The 13,560-nt window shown below is 34.1% G+C and overlaps 1 protein-coding gene across 1 annotated transcript in view; it reads left to right on the top strand.

The window, feature by feature from the left end:
- LOC149793788 (uncharacterized) overlaps window positions 1-13,560 on the top strand; it is a 98,215-nt gene that overhangs the window by 27,168 nt on the left and 57,487 nt on the right. Inside the window, exons 6-7 of the mRNA XM_089969053.1 lie at window positions 10,116-10,277; window positions 10,986-11,079. Of these exons, the coding sequence (XP_089825179.1) occupies window positions 10,116-10,277; window positions 10,986-11,079 (256 nt within the window). The remainder of the gene's footprint in view (window positions 1-10,115; window positions 10,278-10,985; window positions 11,080-13,560) is intronic.

The raw sequence follows: 13,560 nt of genomic DNA, 5'->3' as shown, positions 1-13,560 counted from the left end.
ACTCGTTAATGGAAGTCAAAAATGGAACGACCACATTTAGATCTGAATACTCTAATCATGTACAATCGTTTATAATTTTCGCGAAAAAATAAACGGAATTGTTGATGATATCTTTGTAAAGCGAATATGTATATCACCGACAGTGTAGCAAATACAGCAGCGTCTTGACAAGCGTTATGGACACCACTCAATAAATCCATCAAACATCGCGCTGAGGTTACCGGGTTATACAGATTTTCAATACTCGGCACTACAACATATGCAATATCTACTACATTTTCACGGAAGTTTTCCACTAACTGGATCCTCTGGATGTAAGTAGTACTAGATCAGAACGACGAGGAAATATTCGTGGTGGAACCTGAAGAAAAGTGTAACCCGGTGTTGTATTATTGTTATCTTGAATTAGTTGCTAAACCACCACCTACTTAAAATGTAATGAGCTTCTCAATCAAAGTTCAAAGTTGTAGATATAATCAAGCACGTGAATGACAGAAAAAGCTAAAAGATATTCTTGACGAATATACAGTAAAAGTAAAAATAATATCGCAGAGGTATAGCTGCTGTTGACATAATTGCATATTCGGCGTCTGATGTTATTGCTGGAACCGGCGTATTATTATCAACAATAACAAAAATATCACCGGCGGTTGTAACAATTTGCGTTTCAGCTGCAACAATGATTGCCGGTATTCTTAATATCATCACAACAATATGCAAATGCATAAATGCAAAATTTCATGATTTTATAATAAAATGACATACAGCGACGATATCATGCTCCAAATTATCCTCGTTATTATCAACAAGCCTTAGTGATGGAAAAATAACATGATTTGAGTTCACGGAGATAATTAAAATTTATAAGGAAGTAATGATTTTGATAGAATCCAGGCCTGATTTAGAAAATCAGGATTTAATTAAGAATGTCAACTCCGAATAAGCTCCTTCAGCAGATAATCGTGAATGCAACTCGGTCAAAAATGTCAAGATCTCAGTGCGCTCAGCTAATCCAGAATTTAGTATTAACTTTCCAACAGCAATTCCAGCGAAAGAAAAAGCGCTAGCACAATTACGAGTATATTAGAGCTTGCCAAATATCAAATCAAAATGATTTGGTGGATTGCCAGCAAATATATTGGACTATCCTAATAACGATCTTAAAAGGAAAATCATTGAAACAATACAACATTTAAATGAAATTCTATCAGATCTTGAGTATGCTAACAAAATTATTATTGAATAAAAATGCTGGCAGTATTCTGTTAGAAAACGTGGGAAAATAATAAGCAATTATTTGCTAATCATTATAAAATAGCTGAAGCAGATTTACTCAGTTTTATATTACCAGGATTTAATACGGACGAACTAAAAATACGGGTCATTGAAATTATCAATGAACATTTTCCATAAATCGTTGAGTCATGGAGAACAATAATCCTATCATTAAATATTCTCAAACATAACAATGATCCAAACGGTGGCGCATACATAGTTCACCAGGAGCTGTTAATATAACTTCAACGATCACAGTTAATCTTCTATCTGATGCAAATGATAGCAGGTATCAAATAGATCTTGACAAATCTAGTCAGGCGCAGCAAGGATATATTTTATATAGATTTTTGCATCCTCAAGTACCTCCTGGATATTGGATCGTACTATAACCCATTAATACGGTCTTTTTGCGATGTCATAATCCTCTTATTCAATTATACTTTTCAAACTTACTGACAATCCGGACGGTGACTTTATTTACTAAATAAAATTTTGAATATCAATATCTACGTAAAATCTTAACGATTTCATGGGTATATTCGAAATTAACAACAATTAAAATAAGATGGGATAAATCAAAATTTTCTCATCGAAAAAATTCTATAATAAAAATTTCATAAACACATATTTGTAACACAATTTATTTCCTTTTCTGATTTTTCGTTAATTTGATGGGGTAAATATTACTAAAAAATGAAAATCTTAGATTTTATAATTTTGATGGGGCAAATATTACGAAAATAATAAAAAAAGACCCATCAAAATCAGAAAAAATAAAAAGTACATAATAATAATAAAATATAAAAATCTGAATCACTTGACAAAGTCAAGGATAAATATTATAATTTAAATAAATATTGACTTCCATTTTCGTCGATACTTTCACTTTCAAAATCTCTTTTACTACTTTGATTAACAACTTTGTCATTGGTATCTAACATAAAACGTTTTGAACTGTCTCACGAGCGAGTGACTAATTTTTTTCGTTTCTGATTCCTGGGCTAATTCTGATCTAATATTCTCAATCACGCTTGAGAGAGATACGAACTTTTAACTTCTGTATTTTTCACAGTAGCCAACGATTGGAACTTACATTGTTTCGTCTGCCTGATAAATATATATTCCACTAGTAGTGTATCTCTATTTTCAAAATTTACGTGCATCTAATAATTCAAAATCACTAAAAAATTATGGATGGAGCTGAATTTTGTATGCCGCCTTTTTTAATTTTTAATAAAAAATATCAATATACTCCTAATTCATTATATATATATATATATATATATATATATATATATATATATATATATATATATATATATATATACATATATATATATATATATATATATATATACATATATACATATATATATATATATATATATATATATATATATATATATTGTATCCCTCAATCAAGACGATATAATACAAATTTGTAATATAGCGCAAGCACAACCTCTAGATTCCTCAATAAATACTTCACTTACCTCTGTTCACTCCAGATTGCGCTTCCATACTGACTGAGAGGTAGCGATTCTGTGCCTTTTATAGTTCATGTACAGCAAATCTGGAATGACGTATTTCTGTTAGGGGACCTTCAACAATAACTTTCTACTACGCATTTGTGTTTGGAGATTTCCGAGACTAACTTAATCTAATTGTTTCTAGAATATTCTGGAATGACGGGGTGGAGTGTGGGGTGGGGGATTTCCAGAATAACTCGTTATTACGTATGTCTGTTTTGGGATTTCCAAAAGTAACTCAATCACGTGATTTTCTATACTATTTTGGAATGACGGTGTATTTCCAGAATTGCTCTGCGTGGACTATCAAAGACACATAATCGCTATCTCTGTCAGTCTGGAAGTGCATTCTGGAGTGAGCAGTGAAATATTTCTTAAAATATGTTGTGTTAGTTATCACGCAGATAGTTTTATGAATGGTATATATGTATAATTAGTCTACGATAACACAAAAAGATAAATAAATCGTTGAGGTCAATTACATAGTAACAAGCGAAATAACTACTTAATTACCATATTACTCATGGGACCCCGACTGACCGAGTGGTCAAAAGCGCTCTCCGTTACGGATCACTGCCATTTGACCTCTGTCTGCGTGGGTTCGAGTCTCGGATTCAGCCAATGTGGGTATGTGAGAAAGTTTGCCAATAGCTTCTCGTGGCTCGGCGGTTGTTTCCGGGATTTTCCCGGGTTCTTCCTCCACCATCAATACTGGCCGCCATGTATAGCCCATCGTGTGCTGGTAATGGTGTTAAACCCTACAACAACAACAACAACTATATTACTCTACCGGAGAGAGCTTAGATTGACGGAGTTATCTCTCTTCAACAATAATGGAAAGTTAGAGCAATTGATATACTTGTCGCACCAACGATAAAAGCATCAGATTGATCAAATAACAGCTCTATCATAGATATTTTGCGATTGGCGAATTTTCCATAATCATTATATAGTATATAATCATAGACGTTTCGCCATCGACGAAAGAAGCTTTAGGAATGAATGATAATCGTTCTATCATGACATTTATGCACAAAAAAATCATTACATACTTCACAACTGGCAAAAGTGCCCAAAATTGTTTTAATTATAATAGATAATTGTGTACTTCTGTCACTGACGATATTAGTTTCAGATTAATCAAATAACTGTTATATCATGATCATTTTGCGACTGAGGAATCTTCGATAATCATATATATATATATATATATATATATATATATATATATATATATATATATATATATATATATATATATATATATATATATATATATATAAGTTTCCTCACCAACGATAAAGACTTTGAAATAACAAAATAATAATAAAATAAAAAAACAGTTGTATGGTTGTTTATCCTATCATATTTTGTTTATCAAAGATACTGAACCATTTGTTGACACACCATATATGAAACCTTAATATCACCGAATATTCATTTGTTACCAAAATATCACCACTCTTTACGGATTGTATTGACGATACAGGTGGTTAAATTTGTATATAATTATTTACTGAATGACGACACAAAAAATTAAATAAATTGATAGTAATATAATTTTAATAACAACAAGCACGGTAACTACTTAATTACGCTACCGAAGAGAGTTTCGCTTGACAGAGTTAGCTCCTTTCAACAGTAATGAAAAGTTATCTTTTGTTTATAATTTTTTGAAAAAGGAGATTCTGTTACATTTTCTGCGACGCACTGAACCGAGGGCCTGGAAATATCAAAATATTTGCCAGCTTCGTTCATTGATTAAAATATCATTTCGTCCCTAGTCTCTATATTTACTGACACAACTGATCTTGCACACTTATCATTATAACCAACATTTCCACATTTAAAATTATGACTCTGTGTAATAGCTCGTAAATTATCTAAGGATTTAACTAGTTTTATAAGTTGATATGATCTATCACAAGACCGTCTTCGATTGATCCATGATAACATTCATATATGAACTTATGGCAGAAATACATATTATTTCCCCTGCGTTAAATCTGAGATAACCAGTAATAGTGACATTACCAACTGATGCTTTTAGTCGACAGTGCTGGATGATACCATCATGAGATGCCTCGTAATTCCTAATTTTAGGATGCTTTTCAAATTCTTTTTGTTACATTTAAATAATAATATTTGTCTAAATAATTATGTTGTCAATGTTATTTATTTTATCATAATATCTTTTCAGTTCTATGTGTTTTCAAACATGGTTTTGGTCCCCCTCTCCGTATACTTTGTACATAAATGATATCTGCAGACTTTGTAAAAGCAAGCTTTGTTACAGGGAGATGTAGAACCTATCATAAGCCATCTGCATTTATACTTTGTTTCAATCATATATATATATATATATATATATATATATATATATATATATATATATATATATATATATATATATATATATATATATATATATATATATATATATATTTGTCTTAATTATAATATGGACAAATTATAATTAGAGATCAAAATTAAGCCTAAATCTAAATTCGAGCTTGATAGAAGAACCCCTGACCCACGAATACGAGCATTTGATGATCCAACGGAAACTCTGGTTGAAGGTATTCGTAATGCTTAAGAAGAATTTCGTATAGATGGTGCAACTCATGTATGGTCACTTTCAAAATTAGACCCAACACCAATGATGTTGATACTACAATGAACGACAAATGATCGGCGACTATTATTAATTATCTCGTCAATAAAATACATTTGTTCAGAGTTAAGTTTATTAAGGAAGCAGACGATGTTTGGATTCTCAGTGACAAACGTGACCTCGTCCTTCATAATGAAACAATCGCCATATTAAGTAAAAATTCCAACCCAGGAATGTTGACTGACATTAACAAACTATATTATGAAAAAGCTTATCATGAAACTGGGGTTATTTATGGAATTTACCCACTAAAAGATAAACCCAGCGTTCATGATCTAAAAGCGATGAAATTTTTGTCCTTGACTTTGTCAAGGCTAAATTGTGTAGCCGAACGAGTAACGGAACATTTAACAAACGCGATACGTGGAAAGTGTTTAACGGATAAAAGACATAAAATAATAAACAAATGGGCTGAATCAGTCAAGGATAAAAGAGCTACAAAAAACGATGTTGCTTAATTAGGAAAGAAAATAAAATTTACAATATAAGAACAATAACAGGAGAGATTTTGTACGAATCAAATTATAAATCAAAAAGAGCTTCTATTGAAATTATTGATCATAATGCGCATGCGTGGACTAATACAGTAACAATATTTCACGAAACAGAATTGTTAAATTTTACCAAGGAGATATATTTTATTTTATTAACGAAATAAATAAGAATGATCCTGTATCCGTGTAGCTGATTCAAAGTTCAGATAATGAAAACTATGATCAGTTTGTACGGCCTAATGGATATATTTATCGTACAGATTCTCCCCATAAAGAAATGAAGAATCTTGCGTTGCAATATATCCATGAGGATGCTGGACGATTACTGAGAAATTGTTTTACCATTCCGTCAGTTGTTGCTCATTCCATGGACAGAAACATTCGTGGAAACCAACACGATTGGATTTCTTTGATTACATACAAAGCAGTTGTGTGGAGTACGGACACAGTGGATTATGGAATACTAGATACGATTATAGAGATGTTTTTTAGGTTGATATGGTTACATTTTATCCCGGAGGTTTTCTTGGTATGGGAGAGTGTTCTAAGTATTTTGAGCGATTTGGACGTGCAACGCACGAGATGACCAGAGTATCGATGAACGAACCATTAACATATTTTGATTTGACTGGATTCGTTAATATCGAGTCATTTAAGTTTGCTGAAAATCTTTATCCGATTTGTTATGTCTGGTTCGGCAAACACTTTTTAGAAGCAATATGGGCACCAACAGTATTATTACGATATATGATTGTTGTAAAAAATATTATTGTCAACAGTAAATGAAGCAATTATATCGTATCGTCTGCCGAAAGAAATTTGGTTTTCACAACAAAATAAATATTATGATGATGAAAATCCAGATATAACTGATTTTGAGAATAAAATAACAAAATATCTTGACCGAAAAATAATTGGTAAATTTACCCAAGGAGGATCATATGATCATAAACGACATTGCAAAAGACTGATTATGGATAATGCTGAACTAGATTTTATAATTGCTGATTAACTAATAGAAATAGGTTTGTAAGTCGAGAAACAATTTTGATGCCAAATGGAGCTAAATTAGGTACATTTGTGACTTATATTGATGGTGAGTCACCGCAGTGTACTCATTTAAGATCTTCAATCCTCGCGTACGTTTCGATAAATACATTATCGATGATAACTATAATTTTTGAGTTTGCTTTCAGAGTCACTACGGATTTGTTTTATATCAATTAAAAATTACAGGATTGCTAGAACAACTACATATCGGCACTTATGGATCATAGGCTCTGGAGAATAAAACCAGAAAATATACTTAATTCTTTTGAATCTTGGTAATCTTGCAAACCATTCGCGACATCTCTTATCTTTCTAAATTATTTCCTTCGCATATTGATATTCAAATAATCGCTCAGCAAGGGTTCGATTAAATCGTTCAACAATTGCATGATCACGTTGAAATGAGCTATGCCCTCGTCTGATTTTGACGTTATGTTTTTTCATCAGAGATGATACTGCACCAATAAATTCTTTGCCAGGATCAACCTGTATTAACCGTGGCCATCGCATGGGTCCTTGTTGGTAAATTTGTTCAAAACTAGATACAGCTTCAGTTACTGTTTTTGTTGATAACGGCTCTGCTTCGTTATATCTGCTTGCAACGTCAACGATAGTTAACGCGTATTTATACGTACGTGATTGACGTCTACCAATTTTAATAGTATCGTGTGGTAAAAAAAATATCTGCTTGATGAACTTCATTAGGAGTACTGACATCAATATGTGCATGCTGAATTGTTTTTGTTAGTGGCATATAAATTAGCCATACGTCGTGCTAACCAATTTTCAGCAATAGAACGTGTAACATTTGCTGCATCAGCGAGTTTGCTAATCGCTGCTTTACCCCTCCAATATCCTCTTGGGCTATAATAAATCCATTTTATTATTTTATAATAATCGGGTTATTAATTACCGGCTCCTAATACTAGTTTACCTTTCATCGCAGATCTTTTCAAACAATTAGCTAATGATTCTCTAAAAGATTTAATTTTTATGGAATTTAACGAGTGAATCAACTATGTCGTTGTTGCTGATCTGGCTTTTGATAATCTACATCATGAACTTATCATGCTTGATCAGTACCATTTATTGGATACTCTCCATGTGTTGGTTGATCTCGCTCGTCAAGTTGGATATCAAGTCGGGTTACAGGACCACAATAATTATATCGAGGAATATGTTTTTCTCCTGATTATTTAGCCCATGGAGTTCCTGGTAATTTTTCAAACGAAGCAGCGATAACACCGCCGATTTGTTTATCAGAAATAAATTTATATTTTGTGTGCCACATTTCACACACTAGCCTGTAAGTGCACGCTTTTTATTTTATTTTTTATTATTGTTGTTAATCCACTTGTGGGGATGGATGCTCTAACTCAAACACAATATACATCCATATTATTTATTATATTATATAACGTGAATGTCCTTGATTTCTCAGCGACACGAATGAAAGATCCATTAAAACATATTTCAGCATTACCGAATTCCATCAGAATGATAATAATAGGTCCATCTGGATCGGGTAAAACACAATCATTATTTGATTGGATAATGAGATGGCTCAAGTGGGATAAGTTGTATTTAGTAACTTCGACAGTTGATGATCAGATATGTTTCGATGTACTTAAAGATTTAATGAAAACGCACAATTGTTGGACGAGGACCGCAATGATATAAATTGTATCACCAGTGTTGATGAAGCCCCATTTGTATAATGACCTCGATGGATTTATTAATAATCTGTTAGTATATGACATCGTAATGCTGACAATCAAATCCAGCTTGAATATTTTCTCCAAGCAGACAAAAACAACACAAACGTGATTTATATTACACAGCGATATACACAAATACCTAAAGTGATCAGAGATAACGGCAATATTTTAATTGTGTTTAATTGAGTTGATACACGTACTCTGCGAAATATTCATCAGACTTGGTGTAGTGGATATATGGACGTGAGTAAGTTCAAAAACTTCTTTTCAAAAGTACAGTCTGCTCCACGCGGATTTATAATAATACATTTGCACGATCTTCGATCGCGATATCATATAGGTCTTGATGAAATCTTTGCTTGAGAGACTAATATAATAATGATTTAATTCCTCACACATTTAGAGCAACAGTGTAAGTGCGACCTTAATGAAACGTTCGGCGAGTAAACGAACGCACATACAAATTTACAAAAACACGAACGAAAAAGATAAATTAACAAAGTAAACTAACCCAATTAGAGAAACTCTCGGTAAGTTAGAGGCTTCGATTTTAAGTTATTGACCTCTTTTTTTTTTCTTTTTTTTTTCGTTTTCGTTGGAAAAGGTCTGTTCACCTTCTCTGCTCCTCAAGTGATACGAGATCTTTCAATATCAAGGTTATAAGAACACCAATAAGTCTCGGAAATTTGATTGCAATGCAAACTCTTGCCTAATTATGGAATCACGGAATTTAAAAGGAGTAAGGTGTATTCACATTTTTTTTTTTGTTTAATCAGTGCTATGATTCAAAGAGATGGTACAAGATTAACTGATATTATAAAATGCTCATAGTATGCTAGCAAGGTAATGAGAACGTTTGATGTGTACATGTTAGAGGGAAATTTGATTCAATTGAGCTTTGACCCGCATTTCTTGAGCTTAAGAACAGCGGTGCTCCGATTACCATCGGAATGAAATTGATAACAACAATACCTTGAATTTCATGCTAAAGGAAACCAACAATGTATCCAGATGTTTAAATCGAAACACGTGAAGCTCAGGGACGATTATTTGTATTTATTTTTAACTTCTTCGTATGGGCAAATAATTACTATTGATTAATGTGTAGTAGAGGAATAACGGTAGGAGAAAAGTAATGGGAATATATATATATATATATATATATATATATATATATATATATATATATATATATATATATATATATATATATATACAGAGAGAGAGAGAGAGAGAGAGAGAGAGTATATGTGTATGTCTGTACGAAAGTTAGGGAGTGTATCTGTTCTGAAGACAAAAAAACATGCTCCCACACATACACAGTACAAAAACTTTTGTGTGCACTCAAAATATTACTTTTCATTGCGCAAAGGAACCCACCTCGGGCCTCGACTCTAGCACAGCACTTACCCTGATGCAGCAACTGAGGAAACTGGCAGACGAAAAGAATAAGATCATCATCTTCAGCATCCATCAACCATCCAGTCAGATGTACCACATGTTTGACAAGCTTCTTCTTCTGGCTCATGGGAAGGTGAATGAAAACGTTTCACAATGTAATGGCGTTTGTAAATCACAATCATATTACAATAAAGGATATTTCATGTTTAACACGGACATAAAGATCGTGTTTGTGAAGATCTGAGGAGAGTAATGTTGGTTTTCTCTGAGTTTTGCACTCTAAGGCAAGACCGTTATCTGCATTGTGACGCACGTTCGAAACTTATCTCAATAATAGCAAGAAATAAAACTCGTAGGAAGCGTCTTGCGTCTGAAAGGCGTCAACGTTTCAGACAGTATATTGTAGTTCCCACTGTCGTAAATTCAAACTATTCCCCAAATGTCGCCCTCACCTCTTTCAACAATCAATGCCACTGCAAGATGAAATCTTCTACTTTCCTGCAGAAATTCCATACGTCGCGTTTACATTATTTTAGAAAGAATTCGCAAATTTCCGAAGCAAACGGAAACTATATAAATGTTAAGCCTTAAATTCACAGACTGGTAGCTGTCATTCATAATTTTATCATGTTTTTGGCCCAAAATGACTGGATAGAAGGACTGAACTAACAATTCAAAACGAGCCGACCAAGGAAACAAATGGTTTGTACAGGCTGTGTCACAGTCTAAAACGTCACCAGGGGAGCCTTTTGTTGCAGTTTGATATTTGACCAGTTGGAAAGTTCTACATTAGCAGGTACTTTAGAAATAAATGTTCTTGTCAATTTTCTTTTGGTCTCAGGTGGCGTTTTTCGGCAAGAGATCAGATGCATTGATGCATCTGGAGCACGTGGGCTTCCAATGTGAAATCCATTACAATCCTGCGGACTTCATTAGTAAGCACGTTGTTTTAAATATCTATTAGTTCTAACTGAAAAGGAAGAAAAAGTGAAAGTTAATTTGCTGCCTGTTGTAAAGTTTACGATCTTAAAAGTCGAGATACTCTACTAAAGTGTTTGTGTGTGTGTGTGTGTGTGTGTGTGTGCGCGCGCGCGCGCGCGTGTGTGTGTGTGTGTATTTTGCTGCGGAGGGATGCGCAGAAACCGAGGTTTAGTCTGGATTTTGTTTTCTCTGACTAAATGTGCTCCTTATCGAAATATGATTGGTTGGTTTGCCTACGCTACCACCTGGCGCATTTACTGAAAGCTGAATCTTGACAGCTGTTTTTATCTAGTAAAACCTTGTCTGGCTGTAATGGAAGTTGAATTGGATGCAACCTTGCACCATTAAATCAGCCTCTATGTGTAACCATTTTCACACCAGCTTAATTTTGATTGATCGAAAAGCTGCTTCATTAATCACATCTTATGTAGTACCAAACCGTCTTTTCTTACTAAGTCTACACGCTGGTTGTAAATTGTACGATCGGCACTTACGCTTTCCCTTTTCTGGCAATGTTTTATCCGTGTGTGTGCGTGTGTGTGTATATGGGTATGAGCGCGCACATGTGCCTCTTCGCAATTGTTACAAATTCATCATATACCTACACCAGAGGTTTAAGATACTGATCGACTGTCAAAGGTGCATAAGTAGTAGTAGCAGTAGTAGTAGTAGTAGTAGTGATGGTACACCCGCATTCAGCTACTGTCATAGCAACAAATAATACTGTAACTGCTACTTCTACTAGCGCGACGTCCTTTAGTTCTTCTGTTTCCCCAGGTCAACAATGCATACATAGATGCACTATTGCTAATAGCAGTGTGTGTGTGTGTGTGTGTGTGTGTGTGTGTGTGTAATCTGGATTTTTAATGTAGCTTTAACAATTTTTCAGTCGATATCTGCAGTGTAGCAGTTTATAGTGATGTCTAGCACTGGGGTATCATGCCGCAGACATGTAGCATCATGTCTCACCCAGTCATATTATCATGACACCAGGCCGACCAGTCCTAACACTAAACTCTTAATGCTAAGCGTCAAGCGAGGCAGCTGTTAGTACCATTTTTACCTGTCATTGGTAAGACTCGGCCGGGGATCGAACCCACGACCTTCCGCTAATAGTAGTAGTAGTAGTTGCTGTTGTAGTACCCCGCTCTCTTTGGATAGAAGGGGAGCATTATATAATCCAGCCCGTTTGTGCGAGCGATTGTTTTATTATCGCACAACGAATCCTATACTGTTCAGGATAGAGACTCCACCTTTTGGCATTTGATTCCGTGTAGTTTGTAAGTGTGCAAACGTGAACTAGAATATTGATACAGCCAGGTTGTTATACATATGTTTAAAATAAACAACTTACAAATTCTTTGATCGACCTGTCTATTAATTCATGTTTCTTAACACAGACCTAAGTGTTAAGGTACGTCAGAACGGACCCCTGGGTCATCACCTGGAGTCATTAAATTGCGCTGCTGAGTCATAACTTATAAACTATTTAGACTCCTTCCTTATAAACACATATGCTCGAATTGAGCAGGAAAAGAGAAACGTGAATCCGCAGCTAGCATTGCCCACACCCTAACGTACCTGTCACTATTCCCAATGACTTAGCTCTGATTCATATTTTGGAAACTGTTAAGATGCCCGCCTTATAAACTGAATGAACTTATTATATGCTCATAATTTTGTCTCCGTTAACTTTACATTATCCGAATCGTGCAATATTTTACGATATTGCACACCTTCATATTGCACTCACGTTTACGACACATGTGCCCAATAGTAGTATAGTGTATTAGGAACTACTTTGTAAAAAAATCGTGTACACTCATATAGCAGACGCTTTACGTTTTGGTTAATTAAATTTGTTTCTGAATGAACTAAAGCAGATGTTTCGTAGACTGCCACATACCAGCTGCATTGTAATGTTCAGCGTTAACCATTTTGATACAATGTTTCTGATTTAGGTGGCAATAGACGCCAAGGCAGGTCTTAAAATTGCTGTGGTGTCCATGCAAGTAACATGCAAGTTACAAGGTACAAACGTGGCTTCTTTAGCTGGTAATAAGAATTTAAAAAAATATACTTAGTATTGAATTCTGTATTTCCTCAAAACGTACTTTCGTAAGTATGCAAATCCCAATTACATGAGCTATGTCATCGGTTCTAAAACTTGATTACACATTTAGAAATTGTACTGTAATTTCTACTACTTTCCATTTGCAATAACATACTCCTTGCTACACTCAAAATCAAATGAACATAGTGTCTTTTTGACAATTACATCAGCGATGAGTTCATATTTATCCGAATTAATGAGTCCAACAATTCCATGATGGAACAGAAACAGGCATGCAGATGAGTCAAGACCCTGCTCCTTTGCTGCACAAATCAGATGTTACTTCATGTAGAATTGACACAGATAAATCCAGTCAATAATC

This window comes from Sinohyriopsis cumingii, chromosome 8, assembly GCF_028554795.1.
Source record: "Sinohyriopsis cumingii isolate HCF-2022 chromosome 8, ASM2855479v2, whole genome shotgun sequence".
Classification (NCBI taxonomy): domain Eukaryota; kingdom Metazoa; phylum Mollusca; class Bivalvia; order Unionida; family Unionidae; genus Sinohyriopsis; species Sinohyriopsis cumingii.
The sequence above is the reverse complement of the archived record's forward strand: the minus strand, read 5'-3'. Positions and strand labels throughout refer to the sequence as shown.